The sequence below is a fragment of the Idiotropiscis lumnitzeri genome, chromosome 1 (assembly GCF_059441095.1).
Source record: "Idiotropiscis lumnitzeri isolate Australia: NSW breed Sydney's pygmy pipehorse chromosome 1, RoL_Ilum_1.0, whole genome shotgun sequence".
Taxonomy (NCBI): Eukaryota; Metazoa; Chordata; class Actinopteri; order Syngnathiformes; family Syngnathidae; genus Idiotropiscis; species Idiotropiscis lumnitzeri.
The window spans coordinates 35,590,772-35,614,380 of NC_142391.1; the positions used below are offsets into that span (position 1 = coordinate 35,590,772).

Consider the following 23,609-nt stretch of genomic DNA (forward strand, 5'->3'; position numbering starts at 1 on the left):
GGTTTGCTTATTGTCCACCTGAAGCTCAAATTCTCTTCAATACAAGCGTTATTCGCATCATCATGAATATCTGCTAGGTAATCATTACCCAACTAGTTTTGTGCTAAAACTAAAGGCTGGCAAGGCTAAGACGACCTTTTCTGTATCATTCAAAGTATCATTCTTTGTTCATATCGAATGAAATCAGACTGAAAATAGCACTCAAAACATCATAGTGCACATCGTGTAGTCCATCCACACTACTGCTTCATGATGATGTTCCTATTTCCATAACAACAAAGTGGTAGAATCCCTGCCTGGTGTTGCATCAGTGAAAATGAGTCAGCATGAATTTACAGAATGGATACTGAGGGCAAAAGCATGATGCAAGATGCACCTGTTATTGCTCTGCATGATGTAAGGGGGTCTTTTGTTTCTAAACAATACTTTCATAAAAAAAAAAAAGCATCATTATGGGCACATAGAGATCAAGGATTCAGGACATTTTGTCAAACCAGAAAATATTTATACATGTCCATAACATATGGTGGAATGAAATTAGCACCAGAGGTCTCAGATTTATCCCAATAAGTACCAAAAAGAGACATGTAAAAAATAAATATAATTGAAAAAAAATGATGTGAATTGTGATCCTATAGTGCAAATGATAAATTGTATAGTAACAAAAGAAATTAAATAAATAGAATATATTTGCACATAGTACAGTGACAAGGAAACAAATGAAACATTTTTGTTTTTGCTTTCATTTCTCACGAGCTGACCTCAAAGGGTTAAGACCTTTTCTATGTAGACACAAAGGCTTGTGTCTCTCAATAGTTTCTCCTTTGTGAGGCTGCTGAGCAATACACTGAACACTCATGCTCATTTAGTTCAGTGTTGATGTTTTTTACCCTCATACCAAATGCAAATGATAAAGTACATTGGTACCTTTTAGAGTAGTTGGTGCTCTGGCCACAATTTTCTTCTGTTCTTGTTTCAATACATCAGTCATCATTTGAGTTGAATTACTACCAGTTCAGCTTCATTACAGAAGAGCATCATGTCATCATGGTCTTCACAGATTCCGTTCATATTTATTAACAGGTGCAGCCATTTTGCACAATGATATAATAAAAAAAAAAAGGCGCCAAAGAGCATTGTGACATTTTTTGGGTAATTGTTTTGACCTCACATGTCAAACAAACCAAGCCAATTTTCTCACAAGCCAGCATTGTTTAAATCATTTTCATGAAGTCATAGAAGAAACATGCAGACTCAATAATCGACATATCATCCAATAAAAGCAACATTTTATTTAAATTGATTTTTTAAAACAATTTGAGAAAACAAGCTCATAACATTAAGAAAAGAAATGATTCTCCCACCTCACTGAAATAATGTTCCCTCACTGGCCAGCAGAATTCAGGCTCATTTAATAGATACACATACAATATATCTAAATAAGAAAATAAATACATAATTTAAAGAAAATAAACTTTGTGGCATAGATTGTCTGCTATTTTTATATGATACTTCATTTTTATCTTTCAGATACATATTACTCTATTCCAGACACAGGAAAACAATGACATTCTGTAGACAGACATTTTTCACAAGTCACTGATCATGACAGATATTTATCTTATTCATATCACATTCTTATTTTTTTACATCTTACTATAAACAAAGGTCCATTACTGTATTTTCATTTCAAAATAAATAAAATACATTATTACACTTTGAAATCATTCAAAAGCTTCAGAATTAGGCAGGCATACCTACCCTTGTAGTTTTCTTCACCAAACACTTACACGGAAGATACATTTTCAACCGTCATACCTTTTCTAATTTTCTAACGACTTTCACAAATGACAAAGAGTCCAAAACAGCACTTGACGGCACAAAAATCACAGTACCGGAATGTAGAGAATGCCCACACCATGCAAACGCAGTCACAGCAAACACCATTCAGAAAAACACACGCACACACACAGAGCAATTCTTACACACACACACACACACACACTGAGGTAACAGTGACACAATACTGTCCTACTCTAAGAGTTCAAAAGGGTCACACTGTGCTAGACAGGTCATCAGAGGTCACGCGCTAACAATGTCACACAACTACTGCACTGCTTGTCACTGCAAGGGATCAGTGAAGGAGAACCTTTGCAAAGAGAACAAAGAGATGAAACTCAAGATATAGGACATGAAATTAAACTGGACCAAGCATGGATTTTTTTTTTTTTTTTAAATATCATAGTGGAATTTGGGATACTTCATAATGGTTCACAATGCAAACGCAAAGCTCTGTAGCTGCATGGTAGATTTACAGATTACATTTCCACAAGTCATGCAACTGTTCTGAATTGATAATGGTATCAAAGGAAAAGGATTTCTGGTGATTTAGTTTTTGCTAATTTGTTTAAAGAATGGGGGATCAGATTTTGGCTGTTGTTACCGTCATCATAATTAGCTTGACAATATCAGCTGCCCTGCAGCCAATAAAAATTAGCTCTGGCTGGACAGCTGTGCTGTGTCAGCTGAGAGTGATCCTCCCACGGGACGCCACATCTAACTGCACTCATTCGGGGGTCTATTTAAAGGCCCTTAATGCTCACGTTCACTCTCTCCACTGACATGTGCAATGCTGCTGACATGGCTGGTAGGAGAGGCCTCCTAAAGCCCTCCGATTTTGTTTTAGTTTGGAGATTAGCCATCCAGAAGCGATCTTACGAATTGACATGTCACCATGTTCCTAAAGATTAAAATAATAGTCACTTACAATTTGCAATTTTTCTGCATGGCTATATCATTTGCAAAAAAAAACAAAAAACAAACAAAAAAAAAAAAAAACAACCTTACTAAAATCACGCCTTTCATTTTTTCCAGAAAACCAAAAACGGAAAGTGATTTAGAGATTGTATTACATTCTATAATAATTTAATTTCAGCGGTAGAATTGGATGATCAGTTTATCTAAAATGTAGCTGATTTTAGCAGAGGTGGCCAACATCACTAGATGTTTAAGGCAAAAAATATATAGTTTTCATAATATGACTTATTTCAAGAGGGGTGACGATATGCATGTCTTACAATAGCGGGATAGCGTTCATTCTGTCTTCTTGAAAATAGGTTTGGAGTTTCCTTTATTTCAGACGACGACGGTTTTGACAAAGGCTGAAGTGTCATTTTTTGTTCTTCACTAAAATTATTATTTTTTTGTCTGAATAAAAGCAAACTCCAAACCTTGTCTAGTGATAATGCAATACTAAATGGAACGGCTCTTTCTATTCAGTGCAGTCCTGACCTGGCTAAGATGACCGCTTTCCCCACATACGATCAATTTGCTTCAAGGGGTTAATGACGGATACGTACACTGGATGGGTCTTTCTCCTGATATTTGATGATGCTACAGTATGCATGCTGTGTTAAATCCAGGAAATGAAAACACTTTATGCAACCTGAGCCAGATCACATCATTAGCATGGTCATCATGCATGCATCCACACCTGGTTGCATACATTGCCCAACCAGGTGGCGAGCAAATGACCTTGACTTGACAAGGTGAGAAAATGCCCTTTAAATATGTATTTGTTTTAACTACAAATGTGCATGGCTGTATTGACCACACTAAAGAATGGACCGAGACTGAGAATATGCAGGACAGAGTGAAACATTTCGCCGTAAAAACTCAAGGCAAAGAAAATCCTCTTGAGGAACTTGATATTTGTTCCTGAAAAGGATTGCATCCTAAACTGCCCAGTCTCATGAAAACAAACTTCGGGTATGGTTAACGTCAAATAAATGGCCCACACTTTTCGCTTTTCAACCACGAGACAACATCACACTCCTGTCTCCTCTCTCTGTTTGTTGTTCTCGTCAGAAGCAGGCCGTTGGTTGCCCTCTGCTGGTCGTTTTACAGACTCGCTCTCTGAGGTGGTCACGGATGGAGCTTCATCAGTGGCAGTGAGCTCCTTCATTTTCTCCTGCGAGGGACTTCCGGAACGGCTGTGGCTGCCGCTGCGACGACGGTGGCGGTGCTTGGCCTTGTGGGGACTGGGACTGCGAGACCTCGACTTCATGAGGACGACAGTGCTGTCGTCCTCAGAGCTGAAGTCGGAGCTGTCTGAAGAGCTGATGTCATTGCCGGATGTGGGAAGCTGGATCTGTGGAGGCAAGATGGAGACGTAAACACTATTTGGACAAAGAAGGAAGGAAAGGGAAAAGAATACAATGGCGATGACCTGAAATGGCTCCGTTACACCCACAATGGTGCTCATGTTGTTGCTATAGTAACCTAAGATAAAATCCCCCGAGCCTTTGGGCAGTTCCTCTTCTGTAAAGGTTACCTGCAAAACAATTTGAGAAATATTTATTAAATGTGAGAGGAAGCTGTCTTTAAAGGAGATCACATCACACGCACCACCTACCTGATGCTCTTGTCTATGATAATCTGCTTCTTCCTGTTTGGCCCACACATATCCCACATAGTCTTTGTGATGTTTGAAACCCACCTGAGACAGCACAGCGCAGAGTGACTAAGGCTGGTAAAACAGGTTTGGCGCGCACAGTGAATGTCACATTTTCTACCTTATATAGTCCGATCCAGTCCCAGGAGCTGCGAGAATAATTGGGAGCCAGTTTGAACATGGCTATAGCATCAGCAATGCTATTCCACTCATCCTCCACCAAGACTGTGACCAGGGGAACATCCACCTTGTAAGGGAACTGGAGAGGAAACATCCATGAATGAAACGGCATCTTTGAATCACAACTATTAGATTCAACAAGAATTGCATGGTTCGACATAACACAAGTATTGTAGCATATGCCGTACTTAAAACATTTATTAGACTGCCACTGCATGGAAGGTCTATTCCACAGCTGCCCTACAGCAACAGAATTGTCGCCAATATCATGTTTTATGTTTCTGTAATAGTATTCAAACCAGTATATAGAATCTCTATCAAATTAAATTATTCAAGTAAAAAAGCTCCTCAATATAACTACCTCCCACAGACAGTCCGGTCCTCTCACCTGCAGGGTAAAGATGGACGACACGGGTTTGTGGTCGCTGACGACGAATTCCATGTGACTTCTGTAGCAGTGCTGCGTTACCTTGGTGCCACTGGTCAGCCCTGAAACTGAATTTCGTTTCCCAGTGCTGGCAGCAGGCCCCATGGCCCTCAGGCGCCAAAGGATACGGTCAGTCCAAGCAGGTTTACGTTTCTTTCCACTGTGAGGAGGACACAGAGCGTAGAGAAAACACATCTCCTTAAATAAAAAGACTGAAACTAAAATATTATCAAGTCTAATGGCTGTATTCCAGAGCAATGTGATTACTGGTTAACACAAGATATAACCAACCTTGTGTCGTAAATGTTCGTCCCAACATCAAACTTGTAAGTGGGGGGGAACTTAAGGGGGCCTTCTTGGAATCCCTCCAGCACCGTCTCACTATCCTTTGCCATGTTTAACTGAAATAATAATGATGATAATAATGGGTTACAGTCACGGGTGATTTCGTTGGGGTGTCTCGAACTTTCCCGAGTGGCCCCAACCACAATCATAATCGCACAAGACACAACTTTAGGTACACAAGCGTAGATGGACGCGATTCTACCGTATATAAGATGAAAAAATAATATGAAGATAAAAATGTTCAATGTTGATTGATAACATCAGAGAGATAATAACTAATTGATATATAATTTGGGTGGCCTTTGCGAAGATGTTTTCTTTTTATTTCTAATTTCAGTAATAGTCAATCGTAATGCGAGTGTACCTTAATCCTTTTCCAGTTCGTCATGTGTGTGCTAATATTTCAGTATTGCCCGGTACAATTATACTAGTTATAAAATAATAATAAAAAAATCAGTATAGTACTCAAGTCTCCTATGAAACATACATCTAAACAACATTTTCTTTACCTGATCCTTTTCCCACAACGTGGACAGCTTGTTATTGTCAATGGCCGTTTTTACCACTTGCATTTCCAGGTCATCAATGCGGAAATTGAGATCCCCAAGCCAGAACACCACACTGTAATTCATTTGAAAACATCACCATTTGTTTTTGCGACAGATTTGAAAAAAAAAACTAAACATTTTTTATACCTCCCCACTCTTTACCTGAAAATATTAAAACCATACATAGATGTGTGCCATCACTGTGTGCATGTGTGTGCTTGTGACCTACTCGTGGTCAAGGACACCAGAAGCCGCCTGGCCCTCAAACTGCTGCTGTTGCAGAATGCTCTCAAAGTCCTCCATGCGCTGATCAGAGTTTTCCATGTGAGCCGGCAGGTGGCAGTTGAGGAAGCAGACTGTGTGACCGAAAACTGACATGCGGGCGCTGACTCCACCTTTGTTTCCCTTTTGGGTAAACACAAGAGTAATAGATTCAGTACTGAAGATAATACAATCAATACAATCAAAACGGTGAGCAACTAGACATTTTAAATGTGTCAACCAGTTGTGCGCATAGGTCAATACTGCTATGCAACAGGAAATATATTCATTGTGTCAGAGAATCTTTTACGCAAACAAAAACTGTACGTGCAAACCAGGGGGTAGAAAGACGGGCGTGTGGCTTTTCTCACCAATGTTCCGCCTCATTGAATCGCGAAAGACGCTTCAGTGTGTAAAACGTGTAGAATGTGCTGATGCCTGTAATGCACTCCGGACAACAGCAGGATTTAACTTAGAAGTCAGGATTGCATAACTCTGTAGGCATTTATCTAGTCAAGCCCTCAGCAATGAGGACAATGCGGCCAAATTATCTGCATGTGATTGCATGATGGGATGTGCTGCACCAACATTTTTTTTTCAATCAAATCCAACATAGAAAGAAAGCAAAAGTAACTTTGGTAAGGTGGATGGTCCAAAATGTGTACAATTTCTTTGAAACGTAAAACCTGACGTAAGTAGGCTTTATGTCGGACTGTAGTTTGCCTTTTGGTTATTTTGGTTTGCTTGACTATGCAACAGAGTGACTACAGCTCTTGGATTTAATGTCATTGCCTATCTACTTAGTGTTGAGTCCGGTAAGTACAAAGCTGAAAGACTTTAAGACAAATTTAAGAACAAGAAACAAAGCCTCAATACTGCTTAAATTGTAACCATGTGGCTTAGTTCACACTATATGCAGAATTCGTCAGGATGTTTGTGTTGGATAAACATTGTACGTGCAATCACCTGCGAGACAAAATCCATACATTCATTCATCTTCAACCCACGCTGCCGAATACAGAAGTCAGGCAATTGAACCACGACAATATCAGTGACGCAAGCTAAAATATGGGACCTCAAATGTTAGACAAATGCAGCTCATCATCACCATTGTGCCAATACCTAAAATAAATGAAAAAAAGGCCAACACAATATTGGAAACATTTCATGCATACACCCTAAGGCTGGATCATCATTTCAATTCATATCATGGTATAAATCCCTTCATGATATCGCAATATAAACGGTATGAAAGTCAGTATGAAACTGAGAATGGAAGTCATTTTGAATAAGTTGTATGGTCCCTGAGCAAAGCTAAATTGATTTCAAATTAAATGAATACAATAAAAAAAAATAAAAAGGAAAAACGTGAATATATTGTCATTTTGTGAACATTTATGGAGCAAAATAGTGGAAAACAAACACCATTAACATTGTTGATACTATGACTATTTAATATACGAATATAATTTTGCCGCCATAGGGTTTTGGCTGACGTATGTCGTGACATCATAGTACAGCATGGAAACAAAATACAGTACCGTTATATAAATATAATCCATTTATTTTTGGGTTTCGGATGCTCTCTCTAGACACTTATTTCTTTATGCACTGATTTGATGTTCATTGTCGGTTAATCATTGCTGTAACACAGTTACAGACATAGTCAATTAAAACTGCACTGTGCCACCTAAGCATTTATTACGGTGTAAAGCTGAATTACACATTCTCGTCTTTTCCGGTAATGGCGGGGACTGGTACTTCAAAGCGGTTTTACTTCAGAGAATTTCTATCAGTTGTCAACATTTTTGGGGAATTTTTGTCATTATTGTTTGTACTTTATGTGGGTGCTTGCGTGTATCGTCATGATATTGAAAAGGAGAGAGGACAGTAAGTACATCGAGCTATCACTGCTCCGTGCCTGCCCAGATATCCGGGTTCTTGCCGGTAAAACTATGCTTTGCTGAGCAGCAACGGCAGTGAGTTATTAACATCTGCAGGAATAAATTTGTATTTACAGATAGCACTAAAGTCTGTTCTCTGCATTTTCTTCCTTTTTGTGTAATGCTGCCGTCAAACCGCACAAGGAAGCCTTTTTGCGAATCACGCGAAATTTTGACGCTTCTTGTTAATAATCTATGTAAAGAGGGTAACAACACATCAACCGTTACTCTCTTCTCATATTTTAACGATGTTCCTGACTTTTAGTAGTTTTAATGTGGTGTATTCATCTGGTGCGATTTTCTTTTAAAGGTTAACAAGTATTGCTCTTAAAAACTCAAAAAAAGATAACATTTGAAAATTTTATTAACTTACTAACAATATTACTGAATAACCATTGACAAATAAAACATACCAGTTTGCAACAAGTCCAAGAAAAGTGCAGTGCATTAATGCTGCTTCAAAAGTCAAAATGAGGCTGAAACACACAACATACTGTGAATGTTGCTAAACTTAGTGGTTATAGTCTATATTGTTATTTTTTGTGACATTAAAAATGACACCAAATTAAATAATTTCACAAGTTATCTATAATGAAATTTTTTTTAAAAAAAAGTCAAAAACAGCTTGCTCTCGTTGACGACGCAATGTACTAAATGTTTTAACAAACCTGCCTTTTTGGGGTCTCCTGAAGAGTGATAATTTTGGAGGTACAAGGATTCCGCCTGACGCCAGCAATAAACATCTTATATTGCGCAACCCTACTGCAACAATTGAATTGTGTACCTAATATTGTGACCAATTATCGTCTATGTTGAGTTAACGTCAGGGATGTCTGTCTCTTTTACAGTGTCATGCTATCATATCCAAGTGCAAAAGAGAGAACTGTGTGAGTGGTTGTCTCACCCAGTAACCCCCCAGGCCGGTGCGGGTGGTCTCCGTCTGGACTCCACGGAGGAAGGGCAGATGGTAGTACTTGGCAAAAACCAGCAGCAATACGCCCTGCATCCTCTGGGAGGTCACCTAAGGACATCATGGCACAGGACATGGACAATTATGAATATTAGACACTTTGCATGATTCTGATATTTGATAGTGAAACAAAATGGAGCTGTATGAGCCAGAAAGCATATTTAATTTCAATAAACAAATTGTTTGATCTCAATCCCAACTTGCCGATGGTCCGAAACCTCCACTTCAGCCCACAGGAGGCTGTCGCCAATCTCAACCACTACTTAACAACAACAAACATACTGCTTGTGGTCAGCCCACACCGCGGAAAACAGCGGTTTTTCAGAGTACCAGTAAATGTCACTTGCCTGAAAGTCATTTTTCACATTCTTTTTCACTATGTTATGCATATTTCGACATTTTCGAGCAGCACATGTACAGTGGGCTACGATACACAATGAAGATGCGTGAATAAAGCACGTGTGTTACTTTAAGTCGGACAAGAAGACGTATTTGCATGTTCTGCCAAGCTCCCCAATGGATCTCTACAGTGATTTTGCCCCCTCCCATTCTCCTTCACTTGTCCACTCATCCCAACTGCAGGCCAACGAAGCATAATCATGCAGAGCCTGAAATACCCTGTGGCCAGTAATGGATGCGCACATCTCCACGTGACTGAAGACCCTCTTGCTTGTGTTGTTCCAGGCTAGATGTACGCCTTTGTTGCGTAATGATTTCAACTGAACCGTGAGGTGGAGTGGACCATCTTTTTTTTAAGGTGATTGTTTGGAGATCAGCATTAACGGTCTACACCAGTCATTTGGTACACCTGCACAATCAAATACAAGATATATGGGTGATTAACATAGTTAAAAGGTTATTATAATTATGCCATGGAGGAGAACTTCTCTGTATCATAATGAAAACAGTTTGTAATATGTCAAGTCACTTTTTTAACAAGTGAGACAGTCAAAATGTAACCACTTTTCATTACCTCTCACTACGACCCAATTCTATACCACTGCAAATTACAACTACAATTAACAGCACATCAGAAAAGTGAGTATTATTATTTTGGCAAAGGTGGAATATTTAATCCAACTGTTGTATTAAATCACATGTGAGTGAATTAGTCCATTTTATGTAATGACTGGTGAGTGCATGTGCCATTTGCCAACTATAATAAATGTGCTCAGTATATTATATACAATTTCTTATATTCAGCATTAATGTGTACATTCCTTCTATGTTCACCACCAAAAGAAACTAATAATTTTAGAAACTTATAGCAAATATAGCAACCCTATTAAATCCAGTGTGAGGCTAACTAAGTCATTCAATATTAAAAGCATTTGCCCTCGAATAATAATGGCTTACATTGCTGCTCCATTGTAAAATAGAGATTAGGTCTCTTGTGCACTGTTGTTTATAATGGTCACGGACAGCTTTTGTGTAAAGTTGGCTGATGCCCAGAAGTGTAAACATGTTCATAAAACTTGGAGATTAGACTCTCTCGTCTGGGTTGGGCAGTGGCGGTCCCAGCACATGCACTAACACAGATAAAAATACACTGGAATGTGCCTTACAATGTCGTTTCATTCAAATATCTTGAATCATGAACAAGTGGGAATAGAGCAATAGAAAGAAAATAATTGCATTGTACAAATGAGAAACAAAAACATCCAAGAATCAGGAAGCAGGGATTTGGTCTTTGTTTACCAGCAAGCATGCTTTCTTTGATGTTGATGATTAGATTGTTTTTGCATCTCTTTATACGGGGCGACTCAATAAGAGGGGCGAATTAGCCAAACCACATTGGGTACATTTAAGGCCACGCCAGCAATGATGCCCCTTGCAGCTTCACATAATGCACATGACAGAAACCGCCACCATGGTTCGTTCATGTTATTAATGTCATCATACCAACGACTGCACACAAAATCCTACAAATAGCATTTGGCTTCCATAAAATACTGTTAAACAGCCACACAAAGTGCACGCTAACATGATTTTGCAGAGGCTTCAACTCATGTAGCTGACCATAAGAATTGGTAGACAACAGCATTGTTGCCGGAGGCCCATCAGCACTGACAACATTCTGATCCCAAAAATAAAACAGCACCCTGGGAGACGTTTGTCTCACTCTTTCGGCTTGACAGCTGATTTACGTACACAAAGATGATTACGTCGCTTAGCATGCCAACAGCACAAGCAAACATCCTTTCACAACAGGATAGAGGAAAACCAGCTGCTTGCAATGCTATGTCCTGTTAACTCACCAGCTATAGAAAATAAAGGTAGTACTTGAGAAAATTGTGTCTTTATGAAAATACTGAGAGGTTACTTTAACAATGCATTAATTACTGTGATTTAATTGTGTAATTTTAATTCAGAGCCTTAATGTTTATTTTAATATTTTGCTTTAAATATAAAAAACACCTGTCAACACTTGCAAGTTGGTGGATTCGTAAGTGAAAATGTAGAAAAATATGATCATAGATGACCACTATTTACTTGGCACCCTTTAACTGTTCATGGGTGCCTTTCCGGGTGCCTTGAGATACGAGTTTAACCAAAACCAATCAAAAGCGTGAGCCACAGTAATACATCCTCTTAAAGCCTCCAGTGGCTGGAACATACCCACTGAGGTGTTTTCTGTGTGTGAGTCCGCATAACAGTGACACTTCAGTTAAAGTTAAACATTTATTAAACAGACAGCCTGTGGCTTACACCACATGACAGACATTTGAGCACATGCTTCCTACTTGTTATAACATCACAATATACTTTGAGGTTCAACATATTGCAGTAGTCTGAATAACACAAAATACAAAACAACTTGGGAATATAAATGACATCAAGCAATTCAGTAAATTGCAACATCCAGGGATGATGCATTTTTCAGCTGTCGGCAGAGCGAGGTAGCTAACCGCATGCTGGAGTGGTACAAACGGGCCAAGAAATTACAACTAACACACAATTGTGCCCAATAGACACTGGGAGAGGGGACCACTCACACTTGGTGCTCAAGTATTTGAAAGAAAAAAAATTGAAAACTTGAAATGATGAAAAACTGTTTAACGCTGTTTCCGTCTGGACTGCCTGACGTATTGGACGCATGGTGTCCCCAGTTGGAGTGCCTAGGGAACACACTGACACTCTGTTTTTTGGGCACACTCTGAATAACCAAACGGCATCATTTGAGCAACGCTCTGAGTTCCCAAGCGGTCAGATTTAACCAGTGTGCACTCAGAGCGTATTTTCAAACGCGTCTTATCTCCAACTTCATACTACACAGTTCTCAGTCTTTGCACATTTTCCATCTATCTTCATGCATCATGTTTCTGTACGCAAATCTCTGAATTGAAGTTACAGGGTCTTTAATCCACTCACAACAGTGTTCCACGACAATGCTCTGAACTCAAAACACACTCAAATCATCTTTCCCGATTGAAATGAATAGAAATGCCACAAATCCATTTCTGCCTACCCCACAAAAATTGTATGTATATTATGTCAACTTGCATGTATCTTGAATGTTTGTTCGCAAGTTAAAACAAAAACAATAACCAAACAAGGGGAAAACAGGAACAATACAATACAATTTTTTATCTAGGGCATTTCAAAACAGCTGGAGCTGTAACAAAACACTTTCTATATGGAATACAGGGAGACCCGGACACAATGACAACTTGACTGTGCCCAGTGAGCCTGATACAGAGCGCAGAATAGCGGACACGCTAACCTTGCACGCTTGTTATAAATCATAACTCCATTTGTTGCTGAGGGAACAAAATGAGTGGAGGCAGCAACAGTACAGTGAAAAAAGGCTACGAACACAGACCTTATCATCCATCACATAATACATAAGAATGGAAGCCAAACCGCATTTTTTAATCAGCGAGCACATGTTCCTAACCAGAAACCATTACTGACCAGCACGTATCCAAAGGGGCTGAGTCTCTCCATGCAAACCTCGCTCCACTGGTCCGTGAAGAGGACATCTTTCAGCCGTTTGTTAATCATAGAGTTGACTTCCTGCAGCCTTGGAGACACATGACACAAAGCACATGGGTCAGCAGGAGCAAGCAGAAGAGCCTTTGATCGTCTCATGGATGACCATTTATGACAGGAACAATGAGTGCAGCGCTACTGCTCATTAGTCCTAACTGTTTGAACATCAGACCACAGCAACATGGAACTGAAGTTTATATGGGCAAACCAATGCTGCTACAGAATACACTTACCCGATGATGTACATGTCTGTGTTTCCATCACCTATATTCAAGCCCAGCAAGGAGGTGATGTCATCAGGCGGTGTTGCTGACCCCACATTCCAAGTGATGATGTGCACTCTGTTGGCAAAGACTCTTAATAATATTCTGCTCTCGCTCACTTATTTCCGACGGATAGCCTGATCTAATTAAAATAATGTAAACCCGAGATAAATCATCCAGAGAAGAATATGACCTGGCTATGCATGATTTGAGTACGCAATTTAAGCATGTAACTCAAGCAAATCTATGCAAGGTTAATTATTTGGGAAGTCTGTCATTTATTCACAAACATCAAGGAGCAAAGCCGCAAACACGAATTGTTAATCCATCTAATCTAATCTGTCCACAGAGATAACGACTTGTGGTTGAGGTGGTTTGCTTTCCTTGTGTGCAGAACTAACTTAAAACTACCTTGACGTCAGCGTTAAATGTCTATGCCATCTAATGGCATATATGGCAAAATATTTCGGGGATTTTTGAAACACAAATATCCACCTTATCCTTTCTATACTTTATATTTAACTGAATGGAAAATGGAAAATGAATGCACCTAAAGAAACGTGTGTCTTTATCAAAGTGGGCTTTGTCCATATGCCAACGTTTTCATCGGCCTTCAGGCACAAATGCTGTGCGCCATGATTGTGGACAACTGCCACTAGTGTCTGCTGTTTTCAAACTATAAAACTGCCCTGCTGTCATGATACTAAATTATGTACTGTGCAGTGTGCAGTGCAGTTCTCAAGCACAATACAAGCAAATTGCAACCGTAATAAATCAGTGTGACGTATATTTACGGCAATAGTGGGAGGTCAAATGTTTGTACACAGTATTGAGGTGTTATAGTGCCTTTATGACTGTCAAGCTAATCTCGTATTGAGAAACTGTGTGGAGGCATGGCATGTTCGCACATGAGTTAGGGAACTTGCCTGAAATCTTCTACAGTCTGGGCCTGAGTGTCGGCTGTGCCTGCAACAGACAGAGCTCTCTGGGCATGGGGGTTCAGGTGAGGGGGTACAGCCTTGCTTAAAGGTGCTTGAGGCACTGAGGCGGCCCTGACCGCGTGATGCCCCGGACCTTTTGGACCGGCTTTGATGTGGGGACCGTGCCGGTCCCCTGAGGGTCTGACAGGTGGGCTGGAAGAAGCTTTTGCATGACTTGCCACGGCGCCATCAGGACCGCATTCGCCCTGGTTATCGCCTCGTGTGGGCTCAGCTTTGGGTTCACATACGTCAACGGAACCTTCAACTCTGGCACTCCTTTGGGGCCGCCGAGGCCTGGCAGTTGGAGCGGGCGGCCCGGTGGTGGGCTCACATGTTGGATCTGAAGGATGCGGTGTCGTCGTTTGAGATGTTACTGTGTCTGCTGCTTCACTCGAGTTGTCTATTGGCATCTGGCTTTGGTTAGGGTGGTCTTGGTCCATTTCCTGTGGTCCCTGGGACAGAAAGAGGACACAAATTAAGTCATGTGTGCATTTGAAGATGAATTTTACTTGTATAGAACACTTGTGACCAAACAATATCAACAAGTCCACCCAAAAGGATCTGAGGCTATATCGGAATAACATTTGAGTCAAACATTCATCCATTTCTAAGGGAGAGGCCAGACACCCTGCGGAGGAACACTGGTTCTTTCGGTTATGACCCACAGCTTGTGACCATAGGTGAAGGTAGGAACGTAGATCGACCAATAAATCGAAAGCTTGACCGTTCGGCTCAGCTCCTTTTTCACCACGACAGACCGAGTCCGCATCACAGACGCTGCACCGATCCGCCTCTCAATCCCACGCTTTATCCTATCCTCACTCGTAAACAAGACCCCAAGATACTAAACTCCTCCGCTTGGGGCAGGATCTCATTCCCCACCTGCAGAGGACACTCCACCCTTCTCCAACTGAGGACCATGGTTTCCGATTTGGAGGTGCTGATTTTTATCCCAACCGCTTCACACTCAGCTGTGAACCGCTCCAGTGAGTCAAACAGAATAAAGAAATAAATGGACCAACACTACACAGATTGTTTTAGTGTTTGGAGGCTCCACTTTAAAATATTTACAATTTTCTTTTACACTGTGAAATGAATGGTTACAACGCACTGTTTGACAAGTCAACTGAGCTAACTCTGTTGAAACAACAGGATGCCTTAGTTAATCATTGAGAGGTCTTTTTCCTGCTGTTTCAAAATCTTGGAAACCATTTGTTGCAGCAGCAGCAATTGCTAAAGAACACCAATCGAAAAACAACAACGATATGTACGAGATGTATGTTTTGTGGCAGAGAAAACATGACCGGTGCACACTGTTCTTTCCTGCCTAATGTGTCTACCTTTTCTGCAGGGACCTGGGAGCTGCACGGTCACTTCATATCAACTCAGAGCACCTGACAAACGTGAACAAAGCAAACACAAGGAGGAACTGCATGAGCCACAACGTGGCACAAGTTAACAGAACAAGACACAGTAGCTGCAGCCAGCGTGGGAATAAGGCATTTAAAGCCCATTTCGTCGAGCAAAAAGCTATTTAATCCTTGAATAATAACTGTATCCCATGCTGAGGGATGAGAATTCCAAGACACAATAGAGATTTTAATCAAAACCAAGAATGAGCTGCTATATATCTAAGGCTAATATGATGATCCTGATAAAAACAACATGATATTCCACATTTGCAGGCATTGAACAATAGAAAATAGTTATACGATAATATCCCCCTCACCAATTATTACTAAAAACAAGACATGGATTTTTTTCTTGCGGGTGAGGTGTTAAATAAGAAAGCTGAATCGGATCCATTAGTCTGTGTGCAGAATAAAAATGAAGTCATTTTATGCTTTGTGTCCAAACAAACAATGCAACAAATTATGAATCGATACAAAATAAACAACAGTGCTGTGTCACGATTACACATGACCTTGAAGAGAAGGTGATGTGACTTGACGCAAAGGGCTCCACATGTCCACACGTGCTCTTATCTTTGTGTTCCCATGCTCAGTGTGGCTCTGAGCAGGGAACAGCTTTCGAATGGAGAGCAATTGCGCTCATGTGGCAGTGGGTGGGTCCAGAATTATAAGAGGAGAGATAGATGGACAGTCGAGCGAGATGTCCCATTTTACTGGCAACACAGATTCTTTGCAGTATAAAACACTTCCTTGGGGCACTGTCTATTCCTCACAAGATTTAATCCCCCACCTCACTCTTCTCTCTTTGACTGTCTCTCTCATCCTCACTCTCCCCTTGCTCTGGAGCTCCATTGGACCTAACTGCATTCAATCTTAGGACTAATTCTCTTTGTCCAGTTGTTTTACTTTGACTTTCATCTCCACTATGATCAAGTCAAACTTCAACATCATAGGCATGACAAGGAAATAAAAAAATAAAGGAGGGAGCCGTTTAAAAGAGGGTTGGAAGCGGACTCAAAAGCAGTAAGACTCTGGTGTCGACATGCATGCTGTCACAATTAATTGGCAAGTATGAACGGCCCGTCAAAACATTACCCGTAAAAAGTGACTTGAAAATGGTGACAGACATTTTCACTAGATGCACAACAAAGGGCAAAATGACAAAAACAAACACCAATAGATCAGAAGGACATCCTGAGGTCAGGTGGAAGCTAAGCCGCACACAATGAAATTAACATTCAGTGTAGCTGATCTTTTCTTTTTTTTTTTTTTAAATGTATGTCACAGCAAGAGCAAAAATGATTTTCTGCGCCGGGAACAGTCAGGACAGATTAGCATTTCCTATTCTGCTCACGTCCGCAGAGGAAAGAGCGGAACAATTTGATAATAACAAATGTGTCATGGTGTTTACATGCACCGTCCTGAGGGCGAGAGAGATGCAATGCAAGTGGAGAGGATGTAGAGGAACTCAAGGAATGAGCTCAATCTAGTCCTGTGTAGACCCCCGGGTTGATTTCTGACAACATCAATGGCGCTGAATGACTGCTGATGGTTTTATTTTTGAGTGAGTTAGGGGTTAATGAGAAGTCATGTGTTTCTGATGTGCAAGTTGTATCTGAATTTGTAGTGTGCAACTGCATTTGGGCAACAGTTCTAAAAAAACTACAAACTACATTCAGACCACGGATAGGCAGCTGACGACAGAAGGGACCTACTCGGAGTAGCCCTTGATTATTTTTTGAAGATAAAAATCTTTACTGTACGGAGCAGTTTTAAGTTGTAGTAATAGTGTTCACCACTAGATGGTAGACATTGCTTAAGAACACCTCCAATGCCAGGCCTGTACTTCTTCACCAAAGAAGAAAATTAAATTAAGAAATTAGCCGTCTTTCAGGTAAAATTGGAAGAAGAATATAAGTTTCCAAATTTAGACACAATCTCAAAAGTACACCAACTGCAATTTGTGTTTCTCCGCAAGAACCATTGACAGTTCGTTTAAAGTGGATGCGATGTTACAAAATTTGTGTCCTCCAAAAACATGAATGTATTCAATATCTAAAAGCATTACTAATGCATCAGGTGCCATAACTGGACAAGCGGTTGTATGGACAGATGGCATACACTCCATGCAGAGGGTCTGAACTTTTCTGCTCTACAACGCAGTGTTATACAGATAGGTTGCGGATTTTTAATGACATGCAAGACAACGAAACAGTAGTAATATATCAAAATCTCACTCTCACCCCCCCCCCCCCCCCCCCACACACACACACACAGCCTCTCTCTCTCTCACCCCCCCCCCATCTCCCGAAGTACACTGTGCTATGAAACCTCCCAGTAACACTGATGAAAATGTTCACAAAATGATTTTTTGCACTTAATGTCGGTTTGCTGTTCACGTTCAGCAGTGGTGTGCCATCTTTGAATGGGAACTATGTGGGCCCCCAGTAGCACTGATGGAAAATTGTGGGCCACTACTGCATTCATGTTGCCCATCCCCGGTGTAGACTATTACTCATTTAGTGTAATTATTCCTCAAACAGAAGTGAGCATTATTGGAGGTAATGGATGTTAGGGGGTCAAGAGAAAAATGTCTATCCTAGACGGAGGACCCTGGAGCAAACGGTTTGCAAACTCCAGCATTAAACTATTCATGTGAAGCATCCATTGAGTGTGTACAGTAGAGTCGTACTGTCATGTGTATGTGTAGCCTCCAAGCCCAGTCCCTATCATGTTTGGTCCACATTGTCTGCTGGTTCATTTTGACATCACAGCCAAAAGAGAGTGTTGTCATTTTGAGCCACCAGGGACATATAAGGGGAGGGGTGGGGGGGCGAACACCAATGTTGACCTTCATGCTAATGACATGCTGCTACAGATGAAAATGTTTCCTCCAGGCCCTAGTGCCTTACTCTCTGCTCCACTCTGGTTAGCATGGCACATCTTGTTCCTGATAAGCCATAGCTTCACAGACAGGATGCCAAAACTAGTTAGTTAATAGTACAAAATAGATCCAGTCCATCCATCCATTTACTATAATGATTTTTCCTCATTTGGGTCGCAGTTAAGCTAGAGCCTACCAAACACTCAGAGATAAACAACCATTGCCGTTCACATTCACACCTATGAGCAATTTCAATTAACCTATCATGCATATAAGATAAGAAAAGTCAAATGTCTCAAATCCCATGTGACACTTTACAACATTCATTGACAATGGCGTACTGAGACCTAGATCATGGGGAAACCTGATATTAAAGTTTCACTGACACTCAGCTGGAGGAGCTAAATTCCACAGTATAGGTGCACTGAAACTTGAGCTTTTAGCGTCTAATGCAAGTGCACTGATGTCTGCAAACAGCTGAGCAGCAACAAAGGAGTCACTTCACTGCCGACATGTTCCTTCCTGTCAAAGCAAAAGCAAGAGCATTGCACAAGTAGCGCATCTTCACACCATTTACTCCTCACGTGGAAGTGTGTGAGCAATATTAAGGCCAATTCAACACAAATGAACTTAACCATGCACACATATTATCACCTAGTACTATACACAAATGCATTGAACGTTGACAAGACACGTGTGAACTTAATAGAGCACACCTCAATGTAGCTCTAACACCTGCCCAATGATACCGTACATAATATAAATATGTCCTGTCAGTTCCACATTAAGCAATACCCACAGTGTGACCCTGGGTCAGAGCTCATTTGCATAGCGCGAAAGAAATGACTAACGTCTCCGGCGGGTACGTATTCATGCGACCTAATTACAAAACGGCTTCAAGGACATTTGAGTGATTGGACAAAGAGGATGAGACTGATTTCCTGTAGTGTCGTCATAATGCATGTTGATTCTCTCTCTCTATATATATATATATACAGATATATATATATATATATATATATATATATATATACACAGATATATATATATATATATATATATATATATATATACAGATATATATATATATATATACATATATATATATATATATATACAGATATATATATATATATATATATATATATATATATATATATATATATATATATATATATATATATATATATATATATATATAGAGAGAGAGAGAGAGAGAGAGAGAGAGAGAGAGAGAGAGATAGAGATAGAGATAGAGATAGAGATAGAGATAGAGATAGAGATAGAGATAGAGATAGAGATAGAGATAGAGATAGAGATAGAGATAGAGATAGATAGATAGAAAATATATATAGAAGTTGATAATTTAAGGGTGATATGGTGGTTTACTGGTTAGCACATCCGCCTCACAGTTAAGAGGTGCGGGGTTCGGTTCCTGTGTGGAGTTTGCATGTTCTCCCCGTGCCTGCCTGAGTTTCCGGTTTCCTCCCACATTCCAAAAGCATGCCTTGTAGGTTGATTGGACACTCTGAATTGCCCCTAGGAGTGAGTGTGAGTGCGGATGGTTGTTCGTCTCTGTGTGCCCTGCCATTGGCTGGCAACCAGTTCAGGGTGTCCTTTGCCTACTGCCCCAAGATTGCTCGGATAGACTCCAGCACCCCCCGCGACCCTTGTGAGGAGAAGCGGCTAAGATAATGGATGGATAATGGATGGTAATTTAAAAATAATTTCACACATGTGACAATGCCGAAAGTGACTGGGATCAAGGTTGTGGAAAAATATATGACTGTTAAAACACAGTCGTTCGGTCACTTGTCAATTCTAGGTGTTCTTGTGCTGAAATGTCTTACGCCTGGGGACAATAAAGTGTGTAGTTGTACATGGACGTTAAAAGGAGGGTTTGCTATTTTCAACAACAAAAATTGTGTTGTTGCGTAGTTCATTATGACTGGAAAGTTGAACATAAATACTTGAGACGAGTTGTTATCCCAGAAATGCACGCTTTTTGTAATGGAATGTCACTATAATACTAAATGTTGCTGGTTTGTAGTTTTATTTTGTGGGAGGCTGAGCAGGTGTACCTGTGTAAAGTCTATCTTTGATTGGTTGTTTTTTTCTCGGGTTTAGTGGTTTCTTCAAATTTGAAGCACAAGAGGGGGTCAGAGATGGTTGGGTTTTTTTTCACAGATCAGATTTTTCACATATATTTATCATTTACTACTGTCAAGTCATAATTTAGGAGGGGCTGAAAATTTCTCCTTTAACATGAATACCAAAGACATTCAATGAATGCTCAAACAGCTTTCCATATATTAACATCAACTTAGCGTATGTTAAACGAGGTTCTTCTATGGTCGCCTGCATTTCGATGTGAAAGCCAAGAAAAGCAACACATCAGTGCAATTGTCATGCACACAAACGAAAGATACCGTTACAGCATAAATACAAAGATGACGTAAGCACGCCTGCGGGTGTTTATACTCGTCACTCACCTGTTTTGTGCTGATTTAAAACAGATGACAGTTCTTCAAACGTTACCAAAAAAACCCACAAATAATAATAAAAAAAACTTTGTCAGGTTGACTATAAAAGGCAAGGTTGTGTTGGTGACAGCATCGGCATCCCAGCGCCGGTCTGTCGTAGTCGGCCAGAGGGAGCACAGGAGATGGGCTGGATGCTGGAGACACGACGGTCAAGACAGCAGGCAGGCAGCAGGCTACATCTCTCGGGCACACAACCACAACCTCCTCCTCCTCCTCCTCCTCCTTAAAGAGACAAGCACCGCCTTGTTGCCACCGAGTGTCCTTCAAACCAGCCCTTAGTAGAACACGGCTTCCGGAAACCGCCAGTGAAGGTGAAGGACACTCGACTACAACAGGCGAGCCTGACTGAACGACAGCGTGACACCAACCAGTTGTGTTAGTCTGCCACGACCCCCCCTACCCACGCCCACCCCAACAGCCACAAAGACGGCTTCCGTTTGTGAGTGGACCAAACGCCGGCTGCAGGGACATGATTGGACCGAGATAAGTAAGGTAAACTGAAGGGGCAACAGGGGCGCTTATTCGGCGGGGAATTTAAACCATACTGCCCCCCAGTGGCCACAGTGGAGATGTGCACAAACAGGAAGAGCACAACCCGGTTGAACGGACACGCACTAGCAGGGGCGTATTCATTCATTTGGGGTGCAAGGCTGACCGGCTCATTGGGCACCCCACTGCAGAGGGTTTATTTCCTTCCCTACTGCATAGCAGTGCTACTACAACTGGCAAGAGTGTCTTGCTGTTGTCGGCCAGGCACATTTGGCTTGGAAAAAGGTTGAAACTGCAGTTTTGATTTTTAAAAAAAGTTTGATTACCTTTCGCCTTCTGCTCTTCTCGTCCCCCATTGCCCTGTGATAACGGCGTTTCATTTTCCTCACAACTGCGCCAGCAGGTTTGTTTTGCTACTGTCTTCCTGAATCAAGTCTGCACATGTGCAGTAGAGAATGGAATATTGTTCCATTAATGAGAAGGGTGGAGCAAATAAATGCTGAAATATCCATCCATCCATTATCCCTACCTCTTCTCCTCACTAGGGTCGCCGGGGCACTGCAGCCTATCCCAGCTTTCTTCAGCCAGTAGGCGGAGGACACCTTAAACTGGTTGACAACCAATCACAGGGCGCACAGACGAATAACCATCTGCGCTCACAATCATACCTAGGGGCAATTTAGAGTGTCCAATCAACCTGCGTTGCATGTTTTTGGAATGTGGAAGGAAACCAGAGTACCCGACGGAAACCCACGCAGGCACAGGGAGAACATTCAAACTCCACACAGGAAGGCTGGAGCCGGAATCAAACCCTCGACCTCTGCACAGTGAGGCCATTGTGCTAACCAGTCGGTCACCGTGCCGTCCTAACGATGAAATAAAGAAATTATCATTTTTATTTATGTGAATTACAACAATAAATGTCCTTAAATAATAAAAACAAAAAAACACACTGTTTTCGCTGTGTTATTTTACACACACTGTAAAAGACATGTAAAATCATAAGAATGTCAATACAATACAATACAATTTTATTTATACAACGCATTTCCCAACAGCTGGAGCTGTAACGAAGTGCTTTCCATATAATTAGCAGGTAACTCGAACACAAATTAAAACACAAGTACATTTACAATAGATACCAGAATAATAGCAGCACAGCGACAGTCTCATGTTGAGTTGAAAGCGAAAGATTTCATTAAGTCAGGTTGCGGGTGCCACCAGTAAAAACAAAACGACAGCCGCAGCAAAATAAACAGGTAAGATTCAAACAGTTGAACATTGGCTCACTAGATAACGCGCTCTACTAACTTATTCACAGCCACCTAACAAGACCAACTTTCTGTTGTTGCCCTCCTGGTTGAGAGAGGCCAGTTGGTCACCCGCAATCACAGGGTCCTGGCTGGGCCATCCTGCTGGTTGGCTGTGGCACGGTTGGCAGTTGTTTTTCAAGTGTTTTGTTAATGTGTTTAAATGTTGTCAATGTATGTTCATTTTGGTAAGATACTTTTGTCTTCTCTTTTTAATTGAATTATTTGTTGGTCTGTTTACTACTTCTGTTCTCTTTTCTGCCCCCAGTTCCTTGGCTTTGGAATTAGGTGATTGTGACTGATTTGGAAGTAGCTGTTTTGATTCTACAGCAACTGACCGGTACAAGATCGGAGGCTGACCACATTCTCGGAGGTGCTGCTATGGAGATTACGGCTCTGATCAACTGGGTGAGGACTCGCTACACTGAAGTCATCTTCTTGCAGCGCTCCATTTGCCTACTTGGCATCTATTGTAGCCTGATCAACCTGGAAGTTCTTTTTCTTCCTTTTTGTTTTTGTTTTTACTTAGATTTTAAGTACAGGAGTTAAATCATCCACTATGCATTTGTGCTTTTACACAAGACTCAAAAAAAAAATTGACACCTCTG

At 40.9% G+C, this 23,609-nt stretch overlaps 1 protein-coding gene and 1 long non-coding RNA gene across 5 annotated transcripts; one reads left to right on the top strand and one right to left on the bottom strand.

The window, feature by feature from the left end:
• Nucleotides 1-1,274: 1,274 nt before the first annotated feature.
• On the bottom strand, nt 1,275-22,086 carry inpp5jb (inositol polyphosphate-5-phosphatase Jb). 4 transcript variants are annotated; one of them, XM_088298158.1, is made up of 13 exons: nt 22,018-22,086; nt 14,310-14,815; nt 13,354-13,461; nt 13,043-13,151; nt 9,062-9,178; nt 6,183-6,358; nt 5,915-6,026; nt 5,352-5,461; nt 5,022-5,220; nt 4,575-4,712; nt 4,415-4,498; nt 4,229-4,333; nt 1,275-4,150 (listed from the first exon to the last, which is right to left on the bottom strand). In XM_088298158.1, the coding sequence occupies exons 1-13, from the start codon at nt 22,069-22,071 to the stop codon at nt 3,827-3,829; spliced, it is 2,142 nt and encodes a 713-aa protein (XP_088154284.1). In that variant the 5' UTR covers nt 22,072-22,086; the 3' UTR covers nt 1,275-3,826. The 4 variants fall into 4 exon arrangements, with proteins under 4 accessions (XP_088154284.1, XP_088154268.1, XP_088154259.1 ...); XM_088298142.1 differs by lacking the exon at nt 22,018-22,086 and adding an exon at nt 21,152-21,606; XM_088298133.1 differs by lacking the exon at nt 22,018-22,086 and adding an exon at nt 21,152-21,606 and having other exon boundaries at nt 1,275-4,333.
• Nucleotides 21,432-22,643, top strand: LOC148344448 (uncharacterized). Its single transcript, XR_015844043.1, has 2 exons — nt 21,432-21,694; nt 22,237-22,643. It is a non-coding gene; the product is annotated as an uncharacterized LOC148344448 (long non-coding RNA).
• Nucleotides 22,644-23,609: the final 966 nt, after the last annotated feature.

Excerpts from the sequence above, each read along its gene's own strand:
- inpp5jb (XM_088298150.1), bottom strand. The coding sequence starts at position 14,803 with ATGGACCAAGACCACCCTAACCAAAGCCAGATGCCAATAGACAACTCG. Across the intron at positions 6,359-9,061 it reads CCGGCCTGGGGGGTTACTGG|GGAAACAAAGGTGGAGTCAG; the intron begins GTGAGACAACCA and ends TTTACCCAAAAG. Across the intron at positions 5,221-5,351 it reads ACGAACATTTACGACACAAG|TGGAAAGAAACGTAAACCTG; the intron begins GTTGGTTATATC and ends TCCTCCTCACAG.